Source organism: Macaca fascicularis, chromosome 4, assembly GCF_037993035.2.
Source record: "Macaca fascicularis isolate 582-1 chromosome 4, T2T-MFA8v1.1".
Classification (NCBI taxonomy): domain Eukaryota; kingdom Metazoa; phylum Chordata; class Mammalia; order Primates; family Cercopithecidae; genus Macaca; species Macaca fascicularis.
Window position 1 is genome coordinate 95,133,049 of NC_088378.1, and position 13,959 is coordinate 95,147,007.

The 13,959-nt window shown below is 36.1% G+C and overlaps 1 protein-coding gene across 5 annotated transcripts in view; it reads right to left on the reverse strand.

Annotated features, from left to right (window-relative positions):
• The window catches only part of TTK (TTK protein kinase), a 40,230-nt gene extending 26,503 nt beyond the window's left edge, over window positions 1-13,727 (reverse strand). For 2 of the 5 annotated variants that reach the window (XM_015448852.4, XM_015448855.4), the window contains exons 1-11: window positions 13,015-13,727; window positions 12,524-12,641; window positions 11,747-11,887; window positions 9,696-9,918; window positions 9,241-9,347; window positions 6,816-6,959; window positions 6,212-6,326; window positions 5,961-6,033; window positions 5,776-5,870; window positions 4,380-4,467; window positions 3,155-3,278 (exon numbers count right to left, since the gene is read on the reverse strand). In XM_015448852.4, the coding sequence (XP_015304338.2) occupies window positions 3,155-3,278; window positions 4,380-4,467; window positions 5,776-5,870; window positions 5,961-6,033; window positions 6,212-6,326; window positions 6,816-6,959; window positions 9,241-9,347; window positions 9,696-9,918; window positions 11,747-11,885 (1,108 nt within the window). In that variant the 5' untranslated portion in view covers window positions 11,886-11,887; window positions 12,524-12,641; window positions 13,015-13,727. Of the gene's footprint in view, window positions 1-3,154; window positions 3,279-4,379; window positions 4,468-5,775; window positions 5,871-5,960; window positions 6,034-6,211; window positions 6,327-6,815; window positions 6,960-9,240; window positions 9,348-9,695; window positions 9,919-11,746; window positions 11,900-12,523; window positions 12,642-13,014 lie in introns of all 5 variants that reach the window. The other 3 variants (XM_005552490.5, XM_005552492.5, XM_015448854.4) reach the window with 2 other exon arrangements.
• Between the last annotated feature and the right edge of the window lie 232 nt (window positions 13,728-13,959).

Consider the following 13,959-nt stretch of genomic DNA (forward strand, 5'->3'; position numbering starts at 1 on the left):
TATCAGTCACAATCCCACTTTTTAAAGTGGTAACCAAAAGGTAGATTCTAGTGTTTATATGGAAATGCAAAGCCCAGGAATAGCCAAAATAGTCTTGAAGAATAAAGTTGAAAAATTTACACTGACAGATATCAAGACATAGTGCAGCTATTAAAAGAGCATTAGGCCTGGTATGACAGCTCACACTTATAATCCCAGCACTTTGGGAAGCTCAGGTGGGCAGATTGCTTGAGCTCAAGAGTTTGAGACTAGCCTGGGCAACATAGCAAGACCCCATCTCTACAAAAAAATTAAAAATTAGCCAGGCATGGTGGCACAGGCCTATAAGTCCCAGCTACTCAGGAGGCTGAGGTAGAAAGATCACTTGTGCCCAGGAGGCAGAGGTTGCAATGAGCTGTGATCGCACCACTGCATTGCAATCTGGGTGACAGAGCAAGGCCCTGTCTCAAAAGGAGAAAGGCAAAAATAAATATGGAACAGAAAAGAATCCAAAGCCAGACACCATACATAGAATCACCTAATTTACAACAGGTCAGTGAGGTAGAGGAGGATCTTTTCAATAAATGGTGCCAGGTCACTTGGATATCCATTAAGGGAAAAATAATGAACCCTGACACTTGATCTTACACATATGTAAACATCAAACTTAGGAAAAATATAAATCAGAAGGTGAAAGGTAAAATGATAAATCTAAAAAATATGGAAATATCTTGCCTGATGGCAGGGTATAAATCTTTCCTTACTGGAGACAACACTTCCTTTTTGGCCCAGAAAGCATTAGCAGGCACCAGAGGAATCTGGAAATAGATTTTACTAGTTTTCCACATTTTCCTGCTTTTAAAGATTGGCACTGTTCTCTCCTCTGTTTTGCCAATATTTAAGATTTATGGCTCTTTTCAAAATACCATTTAAGCAAATCCACTGCTTGGAGAGAAAGAAATACTTCAGAACTGAACCCACCCAGGTGATGGATAGAGCACATGTTAACAAACTTCTGCTTGTTTTTCTATTGTTAATCGTTCTTGTATTTTCAAGAGAGTGTCTCAACTAAGAAACTAAAAAGGGAAAGAAAAATAATTATGCCTTTTCCCTTACAAACACATATTCCAACTAACGATTTGTATCTAGATCATATAAATACCTCTTAACAATCAATGAGAAAAAGAAAGCAAAACCAATAGAAATATCAGCAAGACTGCAACCTGGGTGACACAGTTGCAGTATGTTAAAGAGAGTATCCACATGGCTAATAAATACATGAAACAATGTTCAAAAGCAGACATTAAGGAAATGCGAAATGCAAATTAAAACCACAATGAGATAGATACCACTAGATAGCATCAAAATGCCTAAAATTAAAAGCCAACAATACAATGATTGCAAAGAACAGAAGAAGGAGCAACATAATTGTTGGTCTAAGGTTAGCACAACCACTTTTCAGACTGTTTGGCACTATCTTCCAAAGCTGAACACACGCATATCCTGTGACCTAACAATCCCACTCTTGGAATACACTCAATAGAAATTTGTACACATGTGAATCAAAAGACACCAAAGTATTAATTAGCAGCATTATTCATTAGACCAAAAACTTATCCATGTACATGTGAATAAACAAATTATACTATATTTACACTAATTAAATAGCATATGGCAATAAAAATCAACAGACTATACATCCTAAAAACATGGATGAGTTCCATAAACAATAGCAAGTAAGCAAATACAAGAATACACACTGTATTATTTCATTCTGTGGTGTTAGAAATCAGAATAGTGATTACATCTGGAAGGAGAGAGGTCTTGACTAGGAGGTGGATCAAGGAGGTTATTGAGGTGCTAGTAATGTTCTAATTTTGATCTGCCTATTGGTTACAAGTATGCATTCACTTGTGTTATTTCATTGTGCAGCACTCTTGTGATGTGGGCAGTTTTCTGACTGTATGCTTTATTATACTAACAAAGTATTACTGGTACAGTGTAGACAATAAGCATTCATTTAAAACATTAACTTAGGTACTGAGAGTACTATTAACAAGCATATTTGATAAAGATGATTTTCTCAATCATACCAGTTATGATAGATGCCAAGAAAATACGAAATGTAAACATTTTCCATCAAACGCTAGGAATAAGAATCTGTTCCCAACCAAAATAATGGTTTTTTGTGTGTGTCCCTGTTTGACTGGGACTGAGGCACTCTTGGGATATTGGGCATTCAGCAAAGTCCCTGGCAAAGGCAAGCCTCACTTGGTCCCAAAGTTCCTCCTCAGTCCTATTAAAATGAATAAAAAATTAATACATCCAATCTGGCAACCTCTATCTGGGCAATGACCATCCTATTAATGATTATTTATGATCTGTTTAAATATATTTTTAATGGTACCCTGCATTCTAAAAATAAACACAAAATCTAACGGCATTCAAAGTCCACCTAGTCTTATTTCCTATTTGCATACTACCCATGTTACAGTCTGCAGCATAACTAGACAGTCTCTAGTTCCTGATTTTACTCATTGTCTGTGTTATCCTCTTCATCTGAAATACTCTAGTATTTCCCCCCATTTAAATCCGAATTAGTTTCTTCGAACTTCACCATCATCACAAAATATTTCCTTATTTCTCCAAACCAAATTAGTTCCTCAATTTCTCCCTCTTCTGAATTCTCATAGCATTTCATATATGCGGCTCTCATGACAATCTCTACATTCTATTCAGCATTATATTTATATATCTCTGTGTAACTCCCACACTGGACTGCAACCTACTTGGGACACTGTTTTATTAACTTACATATCCCTAGAACATGTATCACAGTACTCATGCAGTGGAAAACCAAACACTTGATAAAAGATGAGAGTTGTCATATAAAAATAGCTCTGTATCGCTTTCAGAAAGCCAACTGAGAAAAATAACTCAGTTCCATTGCATTTTCCCTCCACTCTTTCTTTTATGCACCTTTTAGGTAAATAAATTTCCTTTGCTACGGGATTCAATACTTTTCTTATATCCTATATAACTGAACTGAAATTCAAGATAAAAGAACACAGACATAGTTTCACATCATAATTCTTGGGTGGCTAGTCTGCTTTCTCAAGCTATCAAATGGTTTTCTTAACTAAACATATAAGTCTACTGATTTTGTCACTCTTACCTTCTAATTTAGCTCGAAGACTTGATTCAGTTTTATTCTTCAGGGTTACTGAATCAGTAATAATAAGTTCAGAACTCTTTTCATCTGATACCAGAGGTTCCTTGCAATGAATATTTTGAACAGACTACATGAAAAAAAAATCAAATAAAGTCCCATAAATAGTAGTACTACTAATTTTTCTTACTGTTCAATATACTAAAGTCTTATCTATATATAGATTGCTCGTAAAATTTTCTGTTATAATTACATGTAGACTCACAAACCCCCAGCAAAGGTTAATTGCCTGAATTATTAATTAGAGGAATGGGAAGGGTCATAACCATAAATCTGGCCAATTTGCTTTCAGTGGATGTATTAATCAATTGCTAATATTTCACTTAAAGATGGAAAGGGTTAGAAAGTTTAAATTCAACATAGAGTATGCCTCATGACAAGAAAAAAGATTTAAGTATTTTGTTACTTTGATGGCTATTTTATCACCAAAAATAACAAGTCAAAATTAATAACTGTATAATTTAAGACAGTAGTTACTCTAAATCCAGAGAGCAATCTTTTTGATACAATTATGCACTGTTCTCTAGGACAGCCAGGATTAGAAAAAAATTAATACTTAAAGCATAGATCATGAAAGAGGGAGGCATTACAAAGAACATAAAATTGAAAAGACCCACAGCATGATGCCAGGGGTTTAACTCAATTATAATAATAGTATAACCACTAAAAATCACAGTGTAGAAGGAACTAAAATTATTTCCTTTATGTCCACACAGTTACTCTGCCATGTCAGGAAGTCAGGATTGATCATTTATGTCCTCACCTCTGCCCTAACTCAATTTACTCTCTCATTTTTCTTTTTCTAAGATATCTTACCAGAATCATATGATTAAACAACAAAAAACAAAACTTAAGACACAATAGCTCCCCCAGTCATGTATTCCCAAACCCAGGCCAACTATCTGCTTAAACACATGCATAATAAATAGTACTTCATGATTCTCTTAAGAGACTGTTGATCCTTGCTCTACCACTTTAATCTTGGAGAAACATAGTCTAGGACTTCTGCACCAACTTCCCACTGGTAGTCCCACACCTCTTGGGGTATGGAGGAACACTGTTGGAGATATATGAACTATTTATAAACCCTTTCCCCAGAAAAAGCTCCATGAATCCTGATCTTCCCAGATCAGGAACCCTTGCTTCATATAATGACATAGAATTAAAATACCTTTAAATTTCTCAATTCACAGGAATCATTTCCACTTGGTTTAGATCCGGCCACAACCAAATCTCGGCATTCTGATCTAGAGGTTTGTCTTTTACCCATGAAACAAAATAATTTTAATATTAAATTTGAAAAAAAAAATTTCAATGTATTTTCTCATCTTAAGTTGGATTTTTAATATAAATACTTTTTATTTAAAAAAACTCTTAAAAGGACATTTTTAAAAGTGACATAATTCCAATACAAAGGTGACAGCTAACAAAATTAGGTGCTGGGCAATGACAAAAGTGACAAGAGATAGGTGATTGCCTACTTCTTCATTATCTAATCAATAGCAATTGGAGTTAGGGTTAGACTGTGGGAAAGGCAAAGTATGTAGATGAAACTACATTTCCAATTACAAATAGCTAAAGGATAAGAACCAGGGTATAGCACTTCTGTGGACCTCCACAGTACCTAGCATTGTCTATCAATAATAGGAACCAAGAAAATGGCTGGAGTTTTTCTGTTTTTATTTTTAATTTTTTGGAGTGGGAGAAAGTCTCCTTTATTCTTGAGCTAGGTATTTGAAATAGAGATGAACAAGATGGAATGATAGTGACAAGACTTTAAAGCTTAACCTTGACGACCAAAATGTTCTTTTAATGTCAATGTTTAGTCAAGTCTAAATATAATAGAAATTTAATTATAAAAGATGTTAACTAAAAACAATCGTTGTATTTCTAAAGTTTATTTGCAAAATGATTCTCCGGACTGTAATGAGCCTTTTCTAATATAAATATTACAAATGGTGGTCAAAATTAAGAATAGACCAAAATAATTCTCCTTTAGCTGAGCTAGATGCTACAGTTCCATTTCTTAACAGGGAATAAACACGCAAATTGAGGGAAGGGGAACACACTGGATGTGATGAACAGTATTTCATCTGTACCTAACCTGTCCCACTTCTCGAAGCCCTAGACTCTGAAGCAAAAGAATCATCATCTTTCCCACTGACAGCAATTCTCCCCTTGAACTACCTGGAGCAAATATTTGTTCCCAGACCTCCTTCTACCCATTATGGAGACTCTCGAACACAGCAGGAAGAGATTCTTAGCAGACAGCCTACCCATAAGTGAGAAATCCTCAAATATCAGTCTTTTAAGCTTAATGTTGGCTTAATATTTTTTCCTAATTTTTAAAGTTCCTTTAATGAATATTTTTAATGAGTGAAAAGCAAAACAAAGTTATTTTCTCCACTCATTCCTTTGTTCCTGACAGCATTTAGAGACTCAGTATCTTCTAAAACTGAATAAAAACTTAATCATAATTACTATTACTCAGTAAAAGACTTTAAGACCATTCTGCCATCAATCCTCACATATGGACAACAAATTTTAAAAATTAAAACTCAACATACCTTTTTATAAAACAAGGTACAACTGAATCATCTGTCTTCACATCACAGTCTGGGCTATTTAGAAGGTTAACTGGGACTCTTCCAAATGGGCATGACTAAAAATATTTTGAAAGATTAAAATAACCAACTAGGAAATTAAGACTTAACTATCACCACCTTAATCAAGCAGATTCAAAGTAACTTACCTGTTTAGTTTTGTTGGTTTGTTTCAATGAATTCCGATAACCTATTTCTGCATCTTGTGGGGGCATGTTCTCTCTAAACAGAAAGAAAATACCCCCAATTTTTCCAAGAATAATATTAATATGTATTTCTACTCTACTGCTAAACATTATCACACACGAAAACATATATATAGATACACGTAATTAAATTAAAAAACACAGAGGTATTTATATAGAAGATGAACATTTAAAAACTGTTTCCATTTCCTTACCCATACAAAAACCTGGCTTTGGTAGTCTGTCCTCTGGAATCACAACTGTTGTTCCTATTCTGCAAATGCCCAAGTGAACTGGAAAATGATTCTTGGGCAGTTAATACCATAGATGCTGTAAAAATTTTGAAACGATGATTAAATTTGTTAGAAATAAGAAAAGTACAAAAAAGTAATCTTATAAATAAGAATATTTTAAAAGTCAACTCATAGTAAATACTTGATCCCAAGTAAGATATGCAGACATGAAGATGTTACCAAGATAATTCTTTAACTACTTCTTCAAATTCTCTTAAATTATATAACTATTTCCCCAGGGTAAAAGCACATTCTTATTTCCAAAAGCAAAAAAAAAAAAAAAAAAAACCATTCTCTTGCTTAGAGTTGTTTTTCATGTGTTAACAAAAGTTTATTTAGCAAAAAAGACAAATTTGCACAGGGTCGTAAAGACTTTTTTACTTCTCAAAGTCTTAACTTCCTTTACAACTTAATCTTAGACTTTAACCATTCTACATAAATAATACTTTTCTATAAAATATTATCCTGAATCTTTATTTGAAGTACTACCGACCACAGAAAAGTATTAGTATACATTAATAGTTACCTGATAAAGTCTTCTTTTCCTCCTCTGAAAGCAGCTGCTTTTTTTGGAGGTTTAAATTCCGTAGGGCAATTTCCAGCATTTCTAGTGGTACTGCTCCACGTTCCACAGCTTTTTGAAGAAGTTGTTTACTTTTTTTGACATTACCTAACAAAGCAAAACATAATTATCATTTTTAGGCAGTAATCTTTACCCACCACCCAGATATTTATTCATCAGGACCTAGGAAAAAAACTCAAAAAGACTTTAAAAGAATATTTATTCCAAGGCACACGTATTTTATTTCATAGGCAAGTAAGCAATCTCTCACTTCTTATGCAGATAATAACTCTCTTCTGATAACAATGCATACCAAATAGTTTCCTTGCAACATGGAGCTGACGTAATCGTGCGTTAGTTTATTACCACCATCCACTTTCAGAAGTAACAGAAGTGTAACAAAGCAGTTACCAAGAGGGGACAGCAAAGGTCAATCACAACAGTTAGAAACAGGAGGGTGTTCTAGATATTACAAAAGTGCCAAGAGCATCAGTCTCTTACAACATGCTGTAATAAGTATCATTTATAATGACATTTAGTTAAGGGAAGGATGACATCTTTTGTTAAACAGTATCTTCCATCAAAAGAATTTTGGGGGAAAAACGTAATAAATACAGATTAATCTTTAGCTATCACACTCAGCTATATCAGCCTGAAAAAGAATGCAGAATAACGGAGGAACTATCACAATTGTCTTTCTGAGTATGGACCGATTACCAAACAAATTGGTAAACTTACCCCTAGCATTTGACTTATTTTAAATGTATACATCACATATCTTACAGAATATTATCAACATTTATGGGAGCCACTGAACTATGCTATGCACTTGGCAGTTAGGGTATAAAAATGCTTAGGAGATGATCTCTAGCTTCTGGTAGTTTATAAATTTTTAAAAATATCTTTGATAGTGATTAAGTCTACATTTATTCAGTAGTGGTAGAATTTCATGTGTTGTGTATTTTAGCATGACAAAAGAGAGAAAGGCTTAGATTAGAATTAAGAAGCTTAATTAATCAGAGAGCTTAGTACTGAGATCTGAGATTTCTTTAAGAATCTGGTAAAAACTGAAATGTCCTCCATCCCTATAAAAATACACACACAACAGACTGTGCATAGGATTTCAGGGATGTTGCATTATTTCCTGACAGTCAAGCCATCAACTGTGCTCAAAATAATCATAATTTGACCACAATGCACTACTGTGCAATGCATCTGACCACACTGCATCACTGTGCATTACCACCACACTGCAGACAAAGTGGTATAGATAAAGTTCATCTTTTTTTACAGATAACTCAATTTAAGTTTCAATATTTATGTGTTCTAAAGATGTAAAATTTATGGTTGTTATTGAGAGCCACGATACCTCAAGAAATTTTGAAGTAGAATGGAGAGAAAGAAGCCTTGCCAAATTTTCTCTAACAAGCAAGGAGGAATCCATTTTTCTAAGGAAGAAAGGGATAATAGTTCTAAAAAGTAACCTGACAGAGCAAAGGACATATTGGAGAAGACGATTACAAGGACTCAGAAATCATCTGAATGGGTAAAAATTCAGGGTTCTCAAATCATTTCTGAGTCATATAATTCTCTTCTCCAGCCTCAATCCTGGAGAATACTCTCCAGTGACCAATCCCTGCTATGGAAACCATCACGGGGATTCTTCCAATAGTGTTAATATGTTTATCACTGGCAGTAAACTGGATCACAGTTGTAGCAGAAACAAGGCAGTGGGAGAATGGAAACACCTGGCCAGAGAGCAGACTGAGGATGTTATCAAAAGGCCCCGGAAAATGAGAAAAGACTAAAGAATGGCCAAGTTAAAAATGTCTTAGGAAGAGATTGTCTTGGTCTTACCCAAAAAAATCCAGACTATGAAGAACCAAGTGAACAAGAAATAGTTTCTACAGCAGTTTACTTATTTTAAAGAACTACCAGTTAACGCTACACACACACATATAGTTTACCTGACCGCTAAGCTACACAGCTACACTTTAATGTACATTTTGGTGTTATGAAACCATAGCATAAGAAAAGTTTATGTAAGCTCTAGATACTCAAGCTAGAGCTTAAATATCTGATATCCTTCTTCCTACAAATACTCAGTGAAGCAGCTACTTTCCTTTAGACATTCCCTGAATCTAACTAGTAGCACATAGACAATGTTCATGCTCATTTCCCTGGATTACTCTTTATACATGGAAAAGCTAGTATAACAGATATTCTCGGCAATTACGTTTAGGTGGCATTTTCCCCCCCATATTCTCATCTGATCAACTTAATGCCTTTTGCCTCAAATTTCCACTGCATATATATGATTTAATATTAGAATGTAAGTTGTAGTAAGTTATCCTTTACTTAAAATTTGAATTTGACATTTTCAGATTACCTTGTGACAGTTCAAATTGTGCAAAAGATATATGAACAAAAGCAAATTTCTTGCAGTTTGCTCTGGCCATTTGAAAGTAGTCACGTGCATCATCTGGCTCTTGAATACTGTAATAAAAGATCTGAGTCAAAATTTAAGAAAAAGAACACAGCTACTTAAATTTGATAATGCTTCATTCAATTTTCCAAAAGACATGGGATATTGCTTTTTTCTGTGGATAAAATTAAATACTAGTAAGTTATTTTTTAAAAATCTTTTTAGACAGTTTAAGTAAATTTTTGTGGAAATGTGCATAGAAAAGAGTTTACATTAGTCTCTTGTTAATTATAAGCAAAAGTATTTGGTAAAAAAATATTAATTTTCTCACAATACTGACATGTTTTTATTTTCTCCCTTTGCAAGGTGGTTACATATTATGTAACATAGTTAAACACAGTTAAAATGCTAGTACTTACGCTTTTAATTCAGCAAATCTCACTTGAATTCTAGCAAAACTCTCATTTTGGCCATATTTATCTGGGGGAAGTGCTTCAATTGCTTGACTGTAACGACCAATCAATTTATTTAAAAGAGCATCACTTAGAGGAACACTGTTTTTCTCTAGTTTGAGCAACAAACTCAACCAGTCCTCTGGGCTGTTTGCCATCATCATAATTTGGTTAACAGTTCCCGAGTTATCTAAATAAGGGGAACAAAATATATCACAAGAGAAGACATAAAACAAATGCCAAATTGCAGTTTTCTTTCAAAATATAGTCAAGCATTTGTACTCACAGTATCAATGTACACAAAGCCCTTGTAATACTTTTTAAAATTATAAAAGTTCATATAAATGTAAGTAACTTATTTATTGTATATTTATCTTTTATCTAGGTATACTTTATCCAAAAGTTACATATTTTGAAGAAAAGAAAAAATCTGAAAATAAGTGGGATTTTTTGTAAGTAGCCTTTAAAAATTGGATGTAGTTTAAGAAAATTTTATGCTGTTGCAGGATAACTACAATTTTAGCATCCTACCTATCCATAGAAAACTAAATCTCTCCCACCACCACCTGTACTAATTAACTTAGAAAATTCTCCCTTCAATGATTTTTTCATTAAACTTACTGCTCCGGTCCTAATATAATCTTCTTTACAACCTTACTCATTCAACATTATCTCTGTATACCTCATACTTACTTGTAAAACAACCAAACCAGCTTTACAATAAAAAAATAAACAAATGATATAATCATTTTCTTCTCTCCAAGTAACCTGTATTTCTCCTAGAGGCCCTGATAATTTCTTGGTCCAACAAACTCATAGTTACCATGGTGTAGACCTTTGGAATTTATAGGACCTCTAGCAACGGTCAGGTTTCTCTCTGTGGAACCCCAACCAACAGAAACAGCAAGAATAATCTTCAGACAAAATTTTCACAGTGTAATGTACTTTTTAGTTTCTTCAGTGTTAGTTTTTTAAAAAGATAATTTGAATGTCAGTCTTCTGTTCAGGATATTTTGGTTATTACTAAGCATTATTAAATTCAGATTTCCAGAGAAGCTATCATTCCTTCTATAAATTTCAGTCACTTTCAACAAAGCCTACACCTTTACTTTTACAAATAAAATTTGTTTCTACTTTCTACTAAAATATAGTGCATGCATAACTTTGCTTTGTCGTTTTAAATTTAATTTGGCCTGACTTTAATTTTCTATTTTTACCTCCTATTGCTTTCCTAAGAAATTAGTCTGTGAAATGTCTAAAACACACATTTTCATCTGTGGCTTTGCAGATACATTCCTCGTGCCTGAGGACCCTATTCTTCCTCTAATCAACAAATAAAACATTTGTGTTTTATCATGCTAGTATTCCTATGATGCCCAGCATGCATTACAGTGTAGCATAGTGAATATATAAATTCTCACCTAGAAAGAAACTATAGTTTCAAGCACCTTTGAATCTTCCTCAATACTTAAAATACTCAATTGCCTTGATGTACAACCTTTGTTAGTGTGACATAATTAAGTACAATTATACTCTATTAAGATTTTGCTTAACACCAAAACTATCATTTTCTAGGTTTTTTTCAAAGTGAACACAGTCAGCCACCATAATTAGATCACAGGTTCTTCCACTTATTTTCAATTTCTCATCTATTTAATGGTTAGTATACATGTAACAAAATTATCCAAAGGTCACCATTCAAATGACCAACCATTTGAAATACAGTAAAGAATCAGGCTTCTGAGCTAATACTTTTAGAAGAGCTAGAGTATTAAACTCTGGGCACCTTCACCCATTAATCATTGTTCAATAAATGCTTAAGTACCTACCTACCATGTGCCAGACACCAAAGTTCTGTGGATATAACAGATAAAAACCCTGCCCTCATGTAGCCTACATTCTAGTGGAGGTGAAAGACAATAAACACATGAGTAAATTATAAAGTGATTAGTACTACTTCCTTACCTTAGAGGACACCCAACAAACAGTTAATAACTTAAAAGAAAAGAAAAACTCACCTGTAGTATCAGCAGAAATTTTATTCAAGCTTAGTTCATCAGTAAGGTCTTCATTTTTAAACTTATTTTTAATGTCTCTCACTTTGTTCATTATGGAATCAATTGTCAATTCTCTGCCACTTAAATCCTCGGACTCCATTTCTAAGAAAAAAACTGAACTAGTCATAATTCCTATTTAGCATCAAAGAAAAAAAATGTGCTAGCTTTTTAGAACCCAGACGACTAAAGCATTCGTTTTGTGAACACATCTAAACGCAGCTATTACTAGGCTAGTATTAATGGAGCTAAGTGCACAACAACAAGGTACACATCTTTGTAATTTATTCAGCAAGGTTTCATAGGCCAAGTACACTTTTCCCCCCAATATAACATCAATGACGTCATACTCTAGAAATCACTCTAGAAATCTGCAAATTTAGTGTCACTTAAAAAAATATGATGGAGTGTTTGCTTGGATTCTGGAAGCTACATACACATAAAGATTGCTTGGATTCTGGTAGTGACACAGGCAAAGAATTTGGCAACGAGAATAACAATTTTTTTATTCGCCTGCTTTACGTGAGTAAATCTTCACAGTGCAAGTGCTTTCAAAGCAAAATATGAATATGATGGGGCTTTACTGATAATTAAGAAATCCACAGGTTTATTCTTGTGCATATCTAGCAGAATCATGATTTGCTACCTTAATCCAGCACTAAGAAACTACTGTACTGGTACTGAGCACTTGCTTATCTGCATGGTGGTGGTGTTTGTTCAATAAAGTGTCTGCAGTCTTACTGTTAATCGTATCTCTGTGCCTCTCAAACACCAGCTCAGTGTGACTGATAACAATGCTGCCCCGTCTTCGGATTTAACAATGAAGAAGTCATAAAGTTGCAGCAAGGTATCACTCCACCTTTTAAGAGAGGTTTGAAAGGTAACTGTCAGATCACGGCCACCCCTTTCTTTCCCAGTTCCAACCCGCAAAACAAGAGAGATCGTCCTTGGAAAACGATCTTGTGCGCAGGTACCCCACCACCCCTTCTTTCCAGCGTGGGCCACACCCACTTCTTACTTCCTCAACAAAACCTCCAGCATCACCCCACCGGCCAGACGCGCTGAGGCACCGAGCCTCCCCTCCCCCTCCAGCTTGTTTAGCCGCGTCGCATATCCAGCTGCAAGCTGCCCCCACCTCGCCCCACCCCTCACCGACCGGCGTTGACAATGAGCCCCTACACCGGCTGCGGCCGTTCCTCAGTACGCCGGTGCGCCGGTGGGTGAGAACTTACCTACTGGAAGCGGCGCTGAAGAAATGAAAAGATGGAACCTAAACTCCTTTCCGCAAACACGTTTGAATTTCCCCGTCGCTATCTCCACGGTCTCCAGTTGGTCAATGCTAGCCACGTAGAAGCGTCTGTCGTGATTGGTTCGTGTGCGACGGGGCCGCCCCTCCCCCTGCGTCGGGCGAGGCCCGCCCCGGAAGAGCCCGCGGCGGCGTTCGCACCCGTGAGGTTCCTGGGTTGGTAGGGTGCTGGCACTTTGCAGGCGTTCTCCGGGCGCCAGTGGGCGGGCTTTCTTGCTCTTTCCAGTTTAACCAGGCGGAATTTCTGCCTGGGAGGTAGCCACTCCCGGGCAAACCTACCTGGTGAGAGGAATATAGGGGCGGGGACGGCTGCTCCCATCATCCGGACCTAAAAGATGCACCTTGGGCCGGCTCTTTACTGACCTCACCGCCACCCTTCTCCTTCGTTCCACGCGGTACTCACAGCCTGGCTTAGAGAGGATGTGGCAAGAAAGGATCTTTTAACTGGGCTACGTTCAGCCCTGCCGCCAGCTCAAGAATTTCAATGCTTTTTATCCTTACGCTTCCGCTTATGCCCTTCCATTATCCTTAAATGACTCCTTGCGTTATCTTCAAGCCAGGACCCTCCCCCTTGTCAAAATTCTGCGCAGAACTCAAGCGCCCATCATGATTGCCCTGCCTGAACTCGCCTTATCAGCCCCCCTCCCTCCGAGCCTGCCCCACTTAAGGGCTCAGGTGTCCTCAGGGGTAAAAACATCTCCCTAGTAATCTTCGCGGGTGCGAGGCTCTGCTGCTAAGTGGCTTTGTGGTCCAGGGCAACAGTTACTCCTCGTCTGCAAAACTAAAAGGGATGTGTCTGTTGTGCCAGCATTATGACATATGTTCGGTGGTAGGACGGGTTGGTTTTGTGTATGTATAGGAAACTAACTGC